At 38.8% G+C, this 19,069-nt stretch overlaps 1 protein-coding gene across 1 annotated transcript in view; it reads left to right on the top strand.

The window, feature by feature from the left end:
- The window catches only part of LOC140245015 (uncharacterized), a 352,187-nt gene that overhangs the window by 201,278 nt on the left and 131,840 nt on the right, over positions 1-19,069 (top strand). Inside the window, exon 4 of the mRNA XM_072324605.1 lies at positions 9,877-9,940. Coding sequence (XP_072180706.1) covers positions 9,877-9,940 — 64 coding nt within the window. The remainder of the gene's footprint in view (positions 1-9,876; positions 9,941-19,069) is intronic.

Below are 19,069 nucleotides of genomic sequence, written 5' to 3'. Positions count from 1 at the left end.
TTGATTTCCCCCAATTCTGCATATTTCATGAAAATTCTCTCAAGATTTTTCATTTCATAACACACAGAATGCATGCTTTGTTTTTTAGCATCAAGCTTTCAAGCATATTAAGGCATTGGCTCTACGGTGTTGTCGCTCCCCAAGGAGTTGATAATGTACTACCCCGCTTTTAGTAAGCAGTGGCCTAACAAATGAGAAGTCAGTCTTTTTCTTTTCATTCACCTTTATTTCTGAATATCCATGACAAGAGTACATCTCAGCTATTTGGATGATGCTTATTGTCACAGGCAACTTGTAGCCGAAAATGACAATACTAAAATGGACATTGTATTAAACACACAAATGTATCCTGTACTTTTTCATGTATGTTCTATGTGCATGTGTAATCAACAGACTACTGTTTCTTTATCAGTAATCCTCTACCTTTAAAAAAAATTAAGAATAGAATAAAACATTTTAGAAATGACTACCTAGATAAAGTGATCAAAGCATAAGATTTTGATGATCAGACCGTCTACATTTTTTCATGTATATTTTGCTGAAAAGGTGTGAATGTGATTAGGATGTACAGTATATCTCAATAGAACCCCACTCAAGTGGTGTTTTGTCACGGAATTTATGGGCAAGGGGGGGGGGAAGGGGATTTTCCCATATACAGCATGACATGAAGTCCTAAAGTGAAAGTATTCCCCTTTGCAGAATGGCGAGTGAGGTCAGCGACAAATTTAGAATCGTGACTAACCTATGAGCTGCTGAACCATGCACGGGTGATAGCCCACAAATCATAACAATATCTTGTTATCATCTTGAGGAGCGAAGCCCCCCCCCCCCCCTCGTCTTATCCCTTTCCCTCCTTTCTCCTTCTTCTGCTCCTTCTCCACCCGCGGACATCTTCCGAAGAGGGGAGCATACTGGTGATGTTTACGGCATTTCTCTGACCCTCGTAAAACCTGCAATCAATTTGGGAAGGACTATCTATAATGATCCTCGTCAACTTTGGAGCGGAGTCGCGGTGGGATACTGTCTTTCTTCTTCTTCTTCTTCTTCTTTTTTTTTTTGAGTGCCCCCGTCTCGATCTCTCTTACCAGTGGCGACGATTCATCTGAAACCGTGACTGATGTATCCCGTAATCCGAAGGAATCATCTCCCGACATTTGAGACGGACGGCATCGCTCTCGCGGTATATGGCAACGAACAGTTCATCGCAGTATGTTCCCTTTTGATGACAAAATCACATTTCCCCTCCAAATCTGCGAGCGCTCCGCGCTGTGGTGTGTGGCGAGGATGTTTTTGCCGAAGAGCCAAGGAGTCCGAATTTAAAGTAGTAGCTGTACGACTCTAACCAATGACAGAAAGGCATAAGCTGACCTATTTATGGTAGATCCTTCTTGCTCCGGACCTCTGCCACTTCACTTGCATTCTTAACCCTTGTACAACGGCAGTCTTGAACCCATCATTGCAGAATACATGCATGTGTGTGTATAGTAGAGATAGAGTCTAATTGCAAAGACAGTTTGTCTCTTAACAGCAGGGAGATATTGCAACTGATTGACATATTGCCCTACATCGACGTTAATAAGCACTGAATTGATCGGTGTTAAGAATAAAAACTACAATTTGACGAAGAATTTCATCAATTTTAGGAGGAAGATATGCTGTAGAATCTATACAAGGGATGCAGGCTAGCATGCTGTATGATTATGAAAGAATTCATCATATTTGCCCTTGAAAGTCTATATAAAGCAAACTGTAATAAAGGCTTCTTTCTTGAAGAGATTTTTAGCACATCCAGAAATGTTTTCAGCATGAAGAGGAATAGGAGTCAGGAGGACATTTGGAAGAAAAACAAAAATGAAGCAGAAATGGGCCCTGCATATACTGACAGAAACAAAAAAAAAAAAAATATATATATATATATATATATATATATATATATATATATATATATATATATATATATATATATATTTATATGTATATAGTTTGATTCTAAACATGAATTAATTTTTCAGGCTGAGTGGCTCAAAAGCATATTCCCGGGTTCTTGAATGCGCTCTGCCTATTTGCCAACCCATTCAAAATGTGCAGAATAAAAAATGTAAAGATTTTTCATGGGTATTATAATTCACACTAGCCAAAAGTAGCTTGAAATATGCGAAAAAAGATTAATGTACCGCATAATCAGACCAGGAACACAAAGTGTAGAAATCAGATTTATTATCGTAGCTGTTTATATTTGTCTATAGAGATGGTGAATGCATATTGATAGCTTTGAAATGCATCAAAACAGTCTTCACTTTTAAAAAGAAGAAAAGAAAAAAAGAGTGCACAGGCCCTGACTGTAGTAACAGAACATAATACATTTCAAATGTGTATATATTCAAGTATTAAAAGCATACAATCTTTGTAATATAAATTTTCCAAATATTAAACTAATAGTGAACCTTTTCATATCTGCTGGCATTTTATGTCAAGGAAGTTTAATTGCCTTCCACCCATTGAGATCTCTGTGACCGCACACAGCTGCTTTCTTCTCTGCACCTCGAGCCTAATCAAAATGACCGCCTAATGACTCTGGTAAATGGTCAGTCACTGGCATCGTCCTCCCCCCCCCCCCCCCCCCCCCCTCCGCGGAATGACTGGAGTTAACTATGCTGCAGGCGGACATTTCTTTGTTTGGCAAGCAGCATTTCCTGCACACAGTGTAATTGCAGCCACATATATTATCATTAATTGGAATCTCGTGTGGAGGAACACAGCTGTATCTGAAATAAAAGCTAAATCACTGGAAAGACAGTGTACGCTATTTGAAAAGATAGTGTATGATACTAAGGAAACAAACGGTATCCATGTAGTTTCCATGGTTATGGAGTGTACAATAAGAAATTATGATAAATCAAGATTACTATGCATTAATACTGGAAGAGTCAAGGTCGCAGATGATGACAATACTATTTTTTTGTTTTTGTTATGTCTTGTACTTTTGTTTAATTCATTTACTTGTCATATATTTTTTTCTTTTATATCAGAAATAATTGAGAAATGAAGATGGGATTTTTAAATGCAGTGAATTGTTACATCAGTGTATCCAAATTCCAAGTTTGTCTTGACCTCTTCTACAAGTAACTCCCGAACCGGTTAACTTGAGAATCGCTATGTTACTTGGTCTTTGTAGTGTATTTGTCTTTATATAATGAGTTTACTCAGCTGAGTAAAAAAAAAGGGGGGAAGAGAATAAGCTTATTCCTTATAGAAGACGAAGTAGCAAGCCCCTAATCCCAACGATCTTTGAGAGCCGTACTTCTTAGCCGATGAATGATGGGCGCTCTCCTGGGTGGTTAAACCACCCCCTCTCTAGCTGTATCTTCAGCATCATCCCAATGGCCTATCCATCTTGTTCTCCCAAGATGCCCTCCGCCCACTTCAGGAGGAGGAGGACGAGAGAAGAAGACTAAGATGATATGATGGAGAGCCGGTAGGTTGTGGTCAGAAGTAGGAAAAAACAAAACTGACCACTGCTTCACTGCACCATTATACACATAAACACACATACATTCTCGACTAGCACTTGTGCTAACTTTTGGTTCCCCCTTTAACACACATTATCTTCTGTTTTTTTGTTGTTGTTTTTTTCAGAACCTTTGTCTACAGTGCGTGATAAAGTACAGGTATAGAATACACAAATAAGCATAAACACACATGCGGTGACTGATACAAGTACAGGTACAGAATACACAAATATGCACAGACACCACAATTAGCCTTTCTTTCGAAAGTGAATATGAAAAAAATACAAAGGAAAATTTATGTGTATATAATGAGAAGCATGATAAGAATTGTATTACATGAAATTTGCAGAGAGAAACTAACGTAGTAAAAAAAAAAGGCAGATTTTATTATTAAAAAAAAAGAAATGCCCATGCAGACATGATGTTCTCGTGCAAATATTTGGAGAGAAGACATTACTGCATTCGTAACTATTACAGTGGTATGAGATCTAGATGGAACGATGTCGACGTCTTCAGAGTTGAGTAATCATAAGATGCTGAATGGAATTGTAAACTGCTCGTATTTCGTGGCAAATATCCCAGAACCTGGCACGCCATCTCGGCTGGGGAGAAACGTGAGCCGTGGAGACAGCTCGGAAGCTTAGCTGGTGAAGGAAAACATGATGGCGAATTCTGACAACTATCAATCTTTTGTTGGCATCTTGTAACTCGGCTGACAGCACGGTAACATAGTCCAGATCAAGTCAGAGATATGCAGCATGTAGTTTGAGGGAGAATGCATGTTGGTTTTGTGGTTGTCTTGACTTCAACATATTTCTGAAAGTCATACTCGTAACATAGCTCATAGCTCATATTTGCAGTGATGGATGATCAATTCCTGTGGTAAAATGGGCTGACATTTGTGTTTGCCACATAAGGACAAAGTTGTTTGTTGTTTCAGACTGTGATGCTGTTGTGTGTGATAAATGATGTGCCCGTTTGGAAGGAAATGTTTATATACAGGGCCTGCACAAACATTTTTTTTTTTTTTCTGGTGACCCCTTTGGACTACTTATATCTTTAAATTTGAATTTTTGTTGGCCCAAAATAAAAGGGAACATAACAATCCATGTTGAATTTCTGCAGAACATTCGGGCCACGAAAACATAACCTTTTTTTGAATTTTACTGTCATCTATCTCGCAATCAGTAGACTGTATCAGGCTGGGTTTCTTAGGCTTCAACCACAAAGTTGTGTGGGGAAACTGGTTTATCATATCTGCCCATCATTCCTAATAGGTCACACTAAATCATGCACATCATTGTCGCATCAAAAGCATAATTTGTAAATATGAATCAACATTGTCAGCAAAATGGGTCTGTCAAAATTGACAATGTAGTGGAATTTGTTGGTACCGGTAACCACACATACAATACTGCAAGTGTCAAATTGTGGGATTGCTATGATTGTGATGTGTGGAATTTATCTAAATCCTAGATATGTGAAAAAAATGGATCTTGGACAAAAATATGTACTTACAGTTCAGTGGAATAATTTTGGTTAATGGTGGAATAATTTTGATTAATGGTGGAATAGTCATTGAGCAGTATAATACTCAAGGACGAATTGAACTCTTGCTTTTTGTCACGGTAGTGTGTAAGGTTGGGCTGTGGATAAAATGTGTCATATAGGAGATTGTTAGAAATGGTCATCCCAAACTCTGTAAACTGAAAGGTGAATTAGATTGAGAGCAAGAGATTATTAACCCGTTGAGGACGGGCTAATTTTGCTACAACACACATTTCCCATAGACACCTGCCCGAGTATACTTGGGACTCGTCCTCAACGGGTTAAGCCGAGGGGTGGCGATGTGTGATGTGAATTTTCTTCAGTTTGTCTAACCCTCTGCACAAATGAAATTTCATTTGTACAAAGGGCAGACAAAAGGCATACCCAGTGAATGAGATTGTTCTGAAAATTGAAAAAGTAAAGGATAGATTAAAAAGATTGAAAGATGAATTGTAGAGTTGTGCATGTCCATGAGCTACCAAAGCAATTGAATCAAGGAAATGTACAGGTTATGTAAATGTTGGGCGCTGTCACGCCAAAAGAAACGCTCCCTCACATTGTATACTGTGTTGTCTCGTCTGTGTTTCTGCTCTGCTCTGCCATAGCAGTTTTTATTGTGAAGACGTGGCAGTTGACCAGACAGGCGATTTAATGAAGATGGAGGCATAATGGGACATTTCGGCTGCATCCACAGGGAGGTTCTTACCTGTCATTATTTGGGTATATGTCCGAATCTTTCTTCCTCGTGACGGATGACCCACTTCGAACCCGAGAGAGGGCAAATTTGCCCCCTGAGTTAAGACGAGGCGATCAATCTTCCTTCCGACCTCAGAATGGAGAAGAACAAGCATCAGGCCCGTAGCTACAGCAGATAATGACATGTCACACAAATTCAGAGGAGTTACACATATTAGATGAGCAGATCTCAAGTGTCTTTTTTAAAAATCCTGCTGTACTCTGTGAAGAACATACTTCATGATGTTGTCAAAATCGAAGGGACTAAACTCTCTTAAGCTATAAGTATTGTTTTGTTCTTGGATTAGACATATGCTGATTATTTTGATGTTTGAATGTGACTTGTTTCACTGTCATTTACAGTGACATATATTCACTCATAAATCCAAAGTCCATTGCAGTTCAGCAAAGGATTTTATACCCTTTCACTTGTGGGAGGTTTGGATGTAACTCATATTTTTGGCAGTATTGCCATCAGATGACACATACTGTATGTATGTTAGGAGAGACCTTATTCATATGAAGCAATGATATAGATTATTGTCAAGAATGAATTGCTAGTGGTAAGTTCTACCACGTTACAAATTGTATATTTGAAGTGGGTATACACAGATGGCAGCGTAGCACGAACAAGATTTATACTTTTGATTTTCATGAACAGAATCTGACTGGATACTTGAGTTTTAATGTGTGTCTGCTTGTGTTTGGGGTTGTTTATGTATATTTTTGTGTGTATATGTGTGCTTTCTTCTTTTTTCTTTGGGGGGGGGGGGCGGCATCCTATGCATTAACAGAGATGTGATTGACATATAAAGCCTTATCTCCAGAAGATGTGATTTAGATATAAGGCCCTATCTCCAGAAGATGTGATTGAGATATAAGGCCCTATCTCCAGAAGATGTGATTGAGATATAAGGCCCTATCTCCAGAAGATGTGACTGAGATATAAGGCCCTATCTCCAGAAGATGTGAAATTATTATGTATTTGTGTGACATGTTTTCAACACAGCATAGAATTCACCAACTCGCCAGTGCTCTTGGATATGAATTGATACTTCATGCACTCAAAAAACAAAATGTGATTGTAGCTTGAAAAGCAAAGTGTGTGGGGAGAAAAAAAAAAAACACCTAGATGTTTGGTGAATCAATCAAATAAGTCCACGATACTCATATGCCCTGAATTACACGTCCAATCCTGTAACCATATCTAGGGTTATTGGTTTTTTTTCTCTCAACTATATCTAGGAATGTGTTTTTCTGCTATGCCAATCCTTTGCCTGTGTTTATAATGGATATAGTCGGGCATTCCCAAGATATAAATATTTAATACTTGGTGGAGCTGGATCAACCACAAAGACTTTGTTTTTCTCTTTTTCAAAAATTTACCGTTTGAGAAAACCTCTGCATATCCTTTGAAAGATATGTGACCCGCTACAACAAAATGATCCTAAAGTCGGGCGAGGTCGATTATTTGAAAATTGCATGATATAATCCCCTAATCTTTCTGCTTTAAATGGATATATAACACATTTTATAAAAATAATCGGCTGCGAAGATATCGATGTTTAAAAGAGAGCATGTCAACACGTCTGGAAAAGCACTGTTTCGAGAAAAGCGCCCTAAAAGTCTTCCTTTCGACGCAATCACGATCAAGGGACACGCAAGTTAGTTTTCACCTCTTGACAATAGAAGGTAAGCCCTAGCAACCCCCGAAGAGTTCATTCAAGCACATCAGCATCAGCGGTCTCCTCACCAACCAATCAGTGACCAGGATGTGAGAAGCGGCTGAGCATAGCGCACCTCGCCTGCACGTGCACCAGCCGACTGGGCAGTGTGCGAGCTTCACGCTTCGGTTAGCAGCAAGCAGCAAACTGACCAATGAGATCACTCTGGTCGTTGTTAGGGGCGGAACCTATCTGTGGCGCTCAATCCAAATTTTCGAACCAGTTTCTGCTTCGTTGAAACGCCAAAAAACATGCCTCAGAAAAACGCTATTTTTTAATCTTTCCTTTCATCATTTTGCTTCAAAATTTTGACAGATGATAGAAGACATGTTAGACTCTAATAATATATCAAAATCAGAAAATCGTAAGTTTTGACCAATTTCAATGCTCTGACTTCAAACTCGATTTTCACCGCTTCGACAGTGCGCGACTTTAGGACCTTTTTGTTGTAGCGGGTCACATATGTGTAGATGATACGATTGTAATCTCACATTGAAGTCCCTGTTGTGGATTAGATCAATCATGCTGAAACGTATATATCTTTTTGAGTTTGTTTAAGACTGGAAATGGGGGGGGGGGGTAGTGCCAGAGAGAGCTGAATTGAATTGAATTGAATAGAATGAGAAAGAAACAAACCCAGCAGAGAGAGGGAGTGAAAATACGAGAAAAAACAAAATTAAGGAAAAAGGAGAAAATGGAAGAGAATGGAAGAAACTGAAAAAAAAAAAGTCTCCTGTGGCAATTTCATTGACAAATGGAGGTGATGGAGGGGAACAAAAACATAGCAGGAGATTTAGAAGTGTCTGAATAGGTAGATTAAGGGGGAGGGGAGCGGGAGTAGAAACTGAATGGCATGCTGCTGCTGCTAATGAATTGGTTCTATTGACCGTCACGCATCTTAATGGTCCGTGTGAGCATACTGGAGGATGCGCGTTTGGCTTTCATCTCGAATGCCTTGCAGTTTACATTTACACTGCGAGGTACGAGCAAGCGTCGTCCAATTGTGGGCACCTTCCTCCTCAGGTGTGTTCAACCTCGCTTGGGAATTACCATTTCGACTTAAACGGTATAAACGAGAAGACGGAGAAAGAGCTGTTTTTGCCGCTCCGTTCTTTAATTGAGGAGAGACTCCCACGCTCGTATGCATAGCTGCCATGCAGTGATGCTTAAAGGGAGTTGCCATGGTAACGAGAAGATAATGTTGCCTCAGTATCACACGGATACGAGTTTGAATAGTGTGTGTCTTTTATTTGATTATGGATGCCATTGTTTGTTGAGAACCTGTATGTTATTCTCTCTTCCTTATCTAATCAATAGCCACAAATATGTATTTCAAATGGGATGTACACACAACCAATACAAAGTGTATTTCAGTATCCACTGAGTTTACATTGAACCCTTTGTGTGCATTGAGCATCAATTGGCACAGAAAACTCCATGGCCTTGTACACACTGTGCAAAGTGTCTGGCACAAAAAGGGTTGGAAAGAATGAATTTATAATCAGTGTACATATGGATGTTTATAGCCATGTCAATGTGGTTCGCCTTATAATAGTTTGATTCATTTCATGGTAAAACTGTGTCACTAATTACAACCCTCAAACTTTGCTTTTATCAAAGATTTTCTGGTGAAAAATTCTCAATCATATCCGTTGAACATTTTCCTGTGTATTCTGAATTTAACTTTAGTATACTATGTGTGAAGAATTATCTATGATTCTGATAGTGAATGTTAAAGAGAAAAAAAAATAAATGAACAGGAAAATTATATATATTGCTGTAAAGTTGTGATACACTCACTACACTCAGTATACATAGGCTTGTTCTTGCCTAGAAGTGTCTAGAAATTGAAAAAAAGCTAAATCATCTCAAATTCTTTGTTTTGGATGTTGTGAATGCTGCCTACAGTTTTGATATACTCTGGGCTCTTTTATTACTGAATAAGAGATGATCAGAAGGAAATAATCATGCCAGATGGTGTGCTGTATTAATAGATTGGAATAAAGAAAGCAATTGGGTCAACAACAACAAAAGTTGAGATGGATGGTTGAAAATAATCATCCCATCAGCTAGTGAAATTTAACTATGCAGTTGACCAGGTTGATTACACCTCATTTTAAAAGTTTTACATGTTACAGGATTCATTGTTCGATGAGAGTAATGTTGAAGTGTTCATCTCAACTAACCTTAACAGATTATGACATTTTTCAAGCCCAAATATGCCAATGTAGCCTGTAATGTTTACACTTCATTCCAAACTTTATGAACAAGGCCATAGGATTGATAGAGAATGTTGTATATGTCATCAACGTATCCTAACACTCTAATGCCTTCCCTTTACACACTTTCCTATATCACAGAGAGAAGCTGTCAGTGGCCCGCCTACAGAGGGAGCTAGCCAAGGCCAAAAGTGAAGGAACAATGGTGAGTGAGGACCGTAGATTTGTAGATATTCTGTCCGCCGAATTGTGCAACGACCTGTGTCGGGTTTCCTTTGTACCATCCTGGAAATGGATGTGCTAGAATTCTGTGAGACTTTTTTTAGCTTTCATCGGGATTGTGAATGTGAATGTGAAAAGACATTGAAGAAGTATGGTTCAGGTAAGAAAAAATGGCAAATGAAAAGTGGATATTAAAAAGAAAACATTTTTTTTTTCTTCAAACATTCAACCCGTGCAGGGCCAACGGGCCTGTGGTGTTGTCAAGATTTCATGAAAATCTGATATTCTTCTAAAAAATCAGATTTTTTTTTTTTAAAGGACATTCCACCTGTTTTATTTTTTTGTATGTCAAGAAGTTGGCATCTCCACTGTAAACTCTTGTGTGAATAGGTGATGTTCTTAGGCCACTGTCAATATGTTTTTGTAGGTCAGATATTCATCTCCTAAGGTGATGATTTATTGCATACTTGTCAGCCGATCCCAAGATTTGATAGCACAGCTCCTATGAGAGTGGGAAAAATCAAACTTTAATCAAACTCAGGAAGTAACTTAGACTAAAAAATAATAACAGAATAAAAAATAGTAACTGTGTGTGACCTGAGACAACAATCAGACCCACTTAGATTGCACACTGCTCAGTTTTGACAAGCGATTAACCCTACTGGCAACAATACCCAGATCTAGCTAATGTGTGGGGGTGAGGGTCAAGATATATGGGAGTTGGTGTGTTAAGATGATCTTCAAAGCACCGATCCGGCAATCTGAGATTGATTTAACTGAGGAAGGATGGAGTTTGGGAGGGAGAGGGGGGGGGGGGGAATGTGTAACCGTGGCATAAATACCCTTCCCCTCTTGGCCCCAGCCCTCCCGAAGGTGCAGACAGTTTGGGGAAATTTCAGGATATTGTTAAGAATATGTATTTTTCTGTGAGGAAGTCACTTATAGTCTCAAAACAAGACTGTAAATCTTTTTTTTTTAAATCTCAGTCTGTCACATCGTGGAGGGTTTTTTCTTTTGTGGTCACACATTTTTCATTAGTAATGTTCAACTGGGTTTATTTTGCATGTTATTTTCATTTTTTTTTTTAATGTCTGAGGCAACAAGATCTGTTGTGGGTATATTGCTAAAGTGAAGTGATATTAGACAAAGATATCTGTACATAATCATTGTTTCTCTAATGAGAGCAAAGAAGGATATTCAATCATTACCACAATCATGTAAAGTTGAGTTAAATGGCTTTTGACATCATTTTTTGATAATTGTTAAAGTCATTGTGAGTTCTTTCATGGCCGCACTAGCACTAGCAAATGGCATTTTCATCAATGACATATTAATTTATTTTGTTTGTCTGAATTATTTATGAAGGCACTGGTCAGAGATTTGAATATCATTACTCAGGGTGGGAGAGAAAAAAAAAATGATACCTGTGGATTGTTCCAAGACTAGGCCAGGAGCAAGCACCTTAAAGACTTCCTCAGTGTGCAGAAGATGTGCCCTTGGTGTTAGCGACTTTAACTTCACACACCGAACAGCCGCGAGTAGAGAAAATCTGACCGACGATAAGCATGTAGTCATCCTTTCTGGGCCCTTGTCGAGATCTGCATCGATAGGAGTTATCAATGTTGCGAGGGGGTCTTTTCCTGAGATCGCATCGATACCTTTGTAAGCCGAAGATCCATTGTTTGAAGGGTGCCAGGGGAAGGTCGTCAGGGGGACAGCGAAACTTTGGAATGGACGATGGCGGAATGGGTGCAGAATGATGACAAGGAGAATGCTGTGGGGGATTCAGGATTGGGGCAGGGGGTGAGTGTACAATACTTCAGATAAAATGATGAAGATCAACCTTTAGGTCCTATCTCAACTGACTTTTTTTTTTTTTTTTTTGGTTAACGTTTGCTTGTGAGTTTGTACAGATTTTATCAACTTGTCCAGGTACTACGTTTCTCCAATCTAAGGTCTGCAGTGATATTCAATGCATGTTGCCAATTTAATTGATGACAATATGATAATTTTTGCTGCAGTGTTCCCCCAGGAATTGCTGACTTTAACATGAAATGTCACACCATCCATTCCAAGGTCTTAATTGTGACATTTGACAAATTGGTGTTGGTTTGTTTGTTTTTTTTCTTCTTTTTTTTTTTTTTTTTTTGGTTGGGGGACTTTAGCTGAAAGATGCCATGGGTATGATGAGAGAACATGAGAGGAATTCCTTAGAGCATGAAATATTTGCATTTCTTGCTGCCAAGCTGAAACGTGTTAGCTCAAGAATGTTCAGATTTATGCCGCTTCTATCATCCATCTGTGGATGCACGGTTCGGTGAAAATTGGAGTGCTTTTAAACGACTCGGCCAATCAGACGGAAGGGATTCCTGGGGTATAAGGACGTGACTCAGTCGTCATGAATTTCAACAATGTTCCACACGGAGGAGAATGTGCAGGATCGGCACGTGGAGTGGACACATGTCAAAATGGGGTTAGGATAATGTAGTCATCATTGAGCAAATCACGAGGGATCATGTCTTAAGTGATTTCGACAAATGTTTTTGCTCTCATGTCTTTTTGAGCAACTTTTTAATTTTGAATTTGCACTACTTGAAACAGAGTAGCATAGTCTTTGGTTACTATAGTGACCGGCCATTAGGCCATGAGACCACACACAAGCAATGAGTCACATTCAAATGTGCCAGCTCACCGCTTAGTCCCATGTGTGTCCGTTCGTGTGGGCAAGTAGCCTTGAGGGCTCCTTTGCCACATCCATACTTAATCACGGGACAGGTCGCCATCTGGTTGCTATCTCAGCGAGGAAGTCATAAAAGCAGTTCACTTCCCAAAAGGTTTGGTTGACAGTACTTTGTGTCTCCCGATTGCAGAGCTTGAGATTAGAGTTAGCACTTGCAAGAATTAACAATTGTTCACTTGTTCACACGGTTTGGGTCACGTTAGCAGGAAAAGATGTGGATTTCTGGTGATTGTAGTCTTCAACCTCAGCATGCCTTCAGAGTGATTTGATCTAGAATTCTTAGTTGTATTGTGGATTGCAAAACCTGGCCATAATCCATAGAATTTTGAAGTGTGAAGGAAAAAGAATGACAAAATGATCAAAGACAGTTGAGCAACATTGTGAGATGAACAGGTGTCAAACTTTTTGTCCCCACTGAACGAGTTCGAGCAGGGGACTATGAAACGGGCTCCGTACGTGTGTGTGTCCGTGTGTCCGTCCGTCCGTCCGTGTGTCCGTGTGTGTGCGTCCGTGTGTGATCAAAATGTTCAAAATGCTACTCCTTCGATTTCGATTTTGATTCTGTTTGCTTTATATGATAGCACTACATGGGAGCTTTGAAACTTCTATACAGAATTTCAGTTGTGACCTTTGACCTTGACCTTTGACCTATATTGTACATTTTGCTTCAAAATGCTACTCCTTCGCCATTTCTAACCCGATTTTGATTCCGTTTGCTTTATATGATGGCACTAGGTGAGGGCTTCAAAACTTCTACACAGAATTTTGACCTTCGACTTCTTTGACCTTTGACCTTGATTTTTGACCTGTATTGTACATTGCCTACAAAATGCTACTCCTTCGCCATTTGTAACCCGATTACAATTCCGTTTGCTTTAAGTGATGGCACTAGGTGAGGGCTTCAAAACTTCTACACAGAATTTTGACCTTTGACTTCTTTGACCTTTGACCTTGATTTTTGGCCTGTATTGTACATTTTCCTACCAAATGCTACTCCTTCGCCATTTATAACCCGATTTTGATTCCGTTTGCTTTATGTGATGGCACTAGGTGAGGGCTTCAAAACTTATACACAGAATTTTGACCTTTGACTTCTTTGACCTTTGACCTTGATTTTTTTACCTATATTGTACATTGGCTACAAAATGCTACTCCTTCGCCATTTCTAACCCGATTTCGATTCCGTTTGCTTTATGTGATGGCACTAGGTGAGGGCTTCAAAACTTCTACATAGAATTTTGACCTTTGACTTCTTTGACCTTTGACCTTCATCTTTTTACCTATATTGTACATTTTGCTACTAAATGCTACTTCCGGCGGGGACATATATTACGCACCGCGTAATTTCTACTTTTCCTTGTTTTTTTTAATTCTGGTAGGGTTGTGCAGTTTGACCACAGGGCTAATTCTTCTTCTTGCATATACATTATATTATGTAAAAACTCCATTGGTTTTAGTTCTGTTCAATTCATGTAATATGCTGGTGCACAGTGCAAGCTCTGTTTGGTTGTACACACAAAAAAAAAAAAACCATCAAGCATTATCTTTATCTCCAAACTACCATAGCTGAGAAGATTTTCTCAGCAGTTATTATGTGTCTGATAAAGAGATATACACCATAAGCCTGAAAATGTATTGTGATGTGACCATTGTTAGTTATGATGAAAAGATGTAAAAATTTTGGCATCCAAATTGTAGTAATTGTCACATGGAAAACCCTTTGGAACTTTCAAGAATATTTGAGTCACAGCTAAAAAAATCTTGAGTGCTAGAAAAAAAAAAGAAGTTTAACCAAATGAAGTTTCAGACACACTGTAAAACCAAAAATATTGCAAATTTTAGGGGAGCCAAGATTAGTAAAATTAAATTGCATGCAAAAGTTCTTGTCGACACTATATGCATTAAATGCAAGTAGCAATTCATGAAAATTTCATGCCACAAAAAAAAAAAAGGCTGGAAAATATCTTGCCTTAAAGTAGTCTAATTTGTCAACAGCACTGAATCTTTTTTCTTCTTTTGTAAGTTTTAGCTACAATTTGATAAGTACTGTTCTGACACCAACCACTACCAAGCACTGCCATTATGGATGAAATATGTCGTAGGTATAAATGGAAGGTGTGGAAAAGTGGGTCTGACGCAGTTTGGTCTAAATTTCTCGAACAATACAGTGGTGAAGAGAGAAGATAGCGTTACCTGTGAATGAGCGTGGAGATATGTGCCAGGCGTCAGGCGCCTAATAGATGGGATTTACCAGCTTGGAGTGCGGAGTGAGGCTACCCTCATCTAATCCCCACCCACCCCCCACCCCCAATCACCTCCCAGAAAACACCTGAATGTTTCTGCTAAACGAGACAAGAGCATTAACGGTGCGATCAAATTATTTTTTTCTGCCCAGATTTCGGGTGCCATGTCCCATGGGGAACAGAGTTAACGCGTCCGCAGATTACGACTTCGCACAATATCCATTAACGTTGCTCAGCTTACCCCTTCTTTTTTTTTCTTTTTTTGTCGTCAGTACTCTTTTTCCTTATTTTTATCTTGTCTATTTTTTGTTTTCTTCTTTTCTTCATCTTTCTTTTTTGTTTTCTTCTTTTTGGTCTTCCCTACTCATCCCCGTTTCTCATGAGGGAGAGTGTAGCGTGCGAACGTGAACATGGCAGCTCGGAGGTAGCGTTAATGGAGGGGGATAGTCCAGATTGGGTTTCCTCAAATTTCCTGCACCGATGTCTCGGGGGTATTGCGTTGCAGGGGCACAAGGTCCGATAATATGGGATTAAAGCGTTGCCCATCCCACCCCCTCCCCCCCCCCCCATGTTCTTTTTCCTCACTGTCAAGTCATTTCATAAACTAGAACAGTCACACACATTTTATCAGCTGGAAGAAAAGAGAAATTTGAGGACAGAAACACAAGGCATTCATGTGTATGAGAATCAAGACTAGTTGCTAAATCGCACACATTGGACCAAGACATCAATACATCTTTTATATTTTTTGCTTTTCCTTAGTTTTGTTTATTGAAAGAGTAGCCCAGCAATTTGGCAGTGCAGCAGTTGGTGAGACATATCTCTGTTGTTTTCAAGATTGGCAGGGGAAAGAACGTCTTTAAAGGGATGGTACAGTTTTGGTGGAGATGAGAATTGGGCTTTTAACTTTTGGCGAGATACCTAGAAAACACTTATGATATAGTACAGAGCATACCATTTTAAGGGGAGTTCAAAGTTTATTTGATGAAAATCGGGTTTGGAATGACTGAAACATCCAAAAACAAAGTAAAACAAAGCAATCGTCATAAAGTGTTGGTCCCACACTTTATTAGAATTGATTTTTTTTTTTGGATATCTCAGCCATTTCAAAACCAATTTTCATCAAATAAACGTTGAATTCCTCATAGAATTACATGCTCTTTCATATACATAAAAGGTTTCATATACATAAAAGGTTTCTCATTATCTCAGCAAAAAAAGAAAAGAAAAAAGAAATGTTAGAAACCTGAAATTAGGTCTCAACCAAAACTATACGATCCCTTTAAAGCAAAGGCAATGAAGCATATAAACACAGATGTTTTATCTTTTCTGCTGAGAAGCAGTGTTTTCTCATTATGAGAAATTATGTATGCATTATGTCATGTTGACGTGCTTTAAGGATTAAAACTATGCATGGTTGATTGATTGATTACTTTATTGTCCACAATGGAAATTCTATGTACATTGGATATCACAACAAAATGGTGACGGTGGTTGAGACTGTGATGGGGATGGGGATGTCAGTGATGCTGATGAAGAAGATGATTCATGTTATGGACAATGATGCTGACAAGGATGAGACTGATATTGATGGTATCCATGGGGATATGTGTATTTTTCTTTTCTTTATGTGATAATGATGAAATTAAAATCAATAAATTCTGCATTGCTGATGATAAAATCTTAGGGATAATGGTAACGTTGTAGGGATAAAAAAGATAATAATAGGGATTATTTCATGTGGCGACGATGATAATTCCGTAAGGGGTAGAGATGATGTGATCGGGATAATGATGATGAGTTCTGTTCAAGTTTTGGTTTCTCGTACTTGTGGTAATGATGATGTGATTAGGAGTGAGGGTATGGATCACAGTGGTCGTCATATTGTAGCAAAGGTGGAGATTCGACTGTTGGTATTAATATGGCAAATAAAAGAATGATCACAAACCGTGGCAGTGATTCTTTCCCTTTGATGCGTGTATTGGAATATATTTTGTCATTTGAGTCAACATCCCAAATCGGGGGGGGGGGGGGGGGGGGGGGGAGTCTGCTAGATGTACTGGTTTGAAAGAAGGAGCAGATTTTTGTGAATATTATTATTGAGGGTTAATATTTTGAGTCTTGCTTTGAAGTTAGGAAAAAAAGGTTTTGACATTGTTAAATGTTTGAAGGCTTTTTAAGTATGTACACCTGTCTATAAAAGAGAGAAGACACAATTCGTAATCCCTTGCCTCGAAATAAGTGTGTGTGTGTGTGTGTGTGCGTGTGTGTGTGTATGTTTAGCTTCTTTTTTTTTCCTTTCTCATGAGTTTATTTCTAGAATCAGATTGTATGTTATCCAAGGAAAGAAAGGAAGCAAAAAAAAAAAAAAAAAGGTCTGCCCATGTCTTCTCTAGTTCACGGCGCCGCGTGCCAGTAATGAAAGCGGAGGTGTGAGAGCGCAGTGCCAAGGGCAGTCACCTTTTGCCCCTCATCAAGTTTCAGTCCGAGCCCCCTGTGGAAAAAAAAAAAAAAAAAGATAGGGAAAAGAACATGAAAGGAACTACAAGAATGACTCCACACTGGAAAGAATATTCTTGGTATGTCAAAAAGCACCATCTTAGCTTGTAGTCGAGAGTAGGTTCAGAATCCCAACATATTTCATGAGATAAAAATAGCCTCTCTTTTTTTTTTTTTTACTTGCCTCCTTCCTCACAAAAATTGGTGCCTGTCGGTCTCTCTCAATTTCAATCTTGAGTTCAAGCTCTGCATTTTATCCGAATCTTAATATATTGAACTATTAGAATCTTATGAGAAGTTTGAGCAAATTTTTAATCTCATCTTAGCAGAGTATCCATGTTAGAATTTATGTACGATTTGTAGTTGCTGTAGAATATGGCATTTTGAATAATAATTCTACAGTATGTCTTGTAAAAGGTCTGCATTGTTACTATTAGTGGAATTTCATTTAGTGTAAGTACAGATTGAATGCTAGTTGACTTGGAAGAATTTTGATGCAGTGGGAATGTAGTATGACACAGTGCACAGTAAAAAACTGTGATGATACAAGATATTTTATGTAATGGCAATTGCTCTGATGTGAAAGATGCCAACTTGATGCCTACCTCGCTCATCAAGTGAAGACATTACCCCACGCTCACACGTAGATTGTTCTTCCCAATCAATTACTGAGCACACTGTTATTTTAAGGCTGGCGCTCTTCGCGCACTCGCGGGTCCCTCGCTGATTAATTTTGCTCCATCCCGGGCCATTACGTTGGCGGGGGGGAACCTTTGTTTTCGTTCGGCGGAGGTAATGTTCTCAATTCTATATTGCCATCTTGTCGAGTGTGGATGTGATTGACAGTCGAGAAACTTTGGCGTAGAGTCATTTTTTGCCCTTACACCCTTATCTCTCTTTTTCGTTCTCTTCATACTGTCTATTACGTGTGGATAATTACTGCCATGCACTCTCAGTTCACTTGGAACTTCATTACTTCAGAGGATGTTTCATGCAAATATATGGCAGCATGCAAATATATGGCAGCATGCAAGTACAGTCTGTACTTCCTGATTATGTTTGCGAATGCCATGTTCTGTCCATGTGTTGGGTTATCTCAACCAGATTGTGCCCCCGATATTATTGTCTTCTTTTTTTTTTCTTGTCAGCCGCTATGCACAAATATTGACACAACATGTTTTACTTGCTTCTTTGTATCCATAATGTTCTGTAATAATCTATTTGCTTTGTAGTCATGGTTTGTGTGTGTTTGTGTGGATGGATGGATGTTGGTGTTTGTGTATATATGGCACTGTGATATGTTGCAAGTTTAGATTCTGTCTTGTTCCTCGTCCTTAAGGGATGGTATAGTTTTTGGTTGAGATGGGGATTCGGATTTTAACTTTTGTGATATAATTACAAACCACTTATATGAAATACTGAAGTGCATACCATTCTAAAAGGAATTAGAAGTTAATTTGATGAAAACTGGTTTAGTTTGATTCCGTGGAATTAAAAACATGCAAATTTCATCTTACCCGGTCGAGTGCGTAATATTTCTCACACAAAAATATCCACTTTTACAGTACTTAGTTTTCTGTACTCTGTCCCTCCCTCTGCTGTACACACCACTGCTATTCCTCTTCTACTA

Source organism: Diadema setosum, chromosome 22, assembly GCF_964275005.1.
Source record: "Diadema setosum chromosome 22, eeDiaSeto1, whole genome shotgun sequence".
NCBI lineage: Eukaryota > Metazoa > Echinodermata > Echinoidea > Diadematoida > Diadematidae > Diadema > Diadema setosum.
The sequence above is the reverse complement of the archived record's forward strand: the minus strand, read 5'-3'. Positions and strand labels throughout refer to the sequence as shown.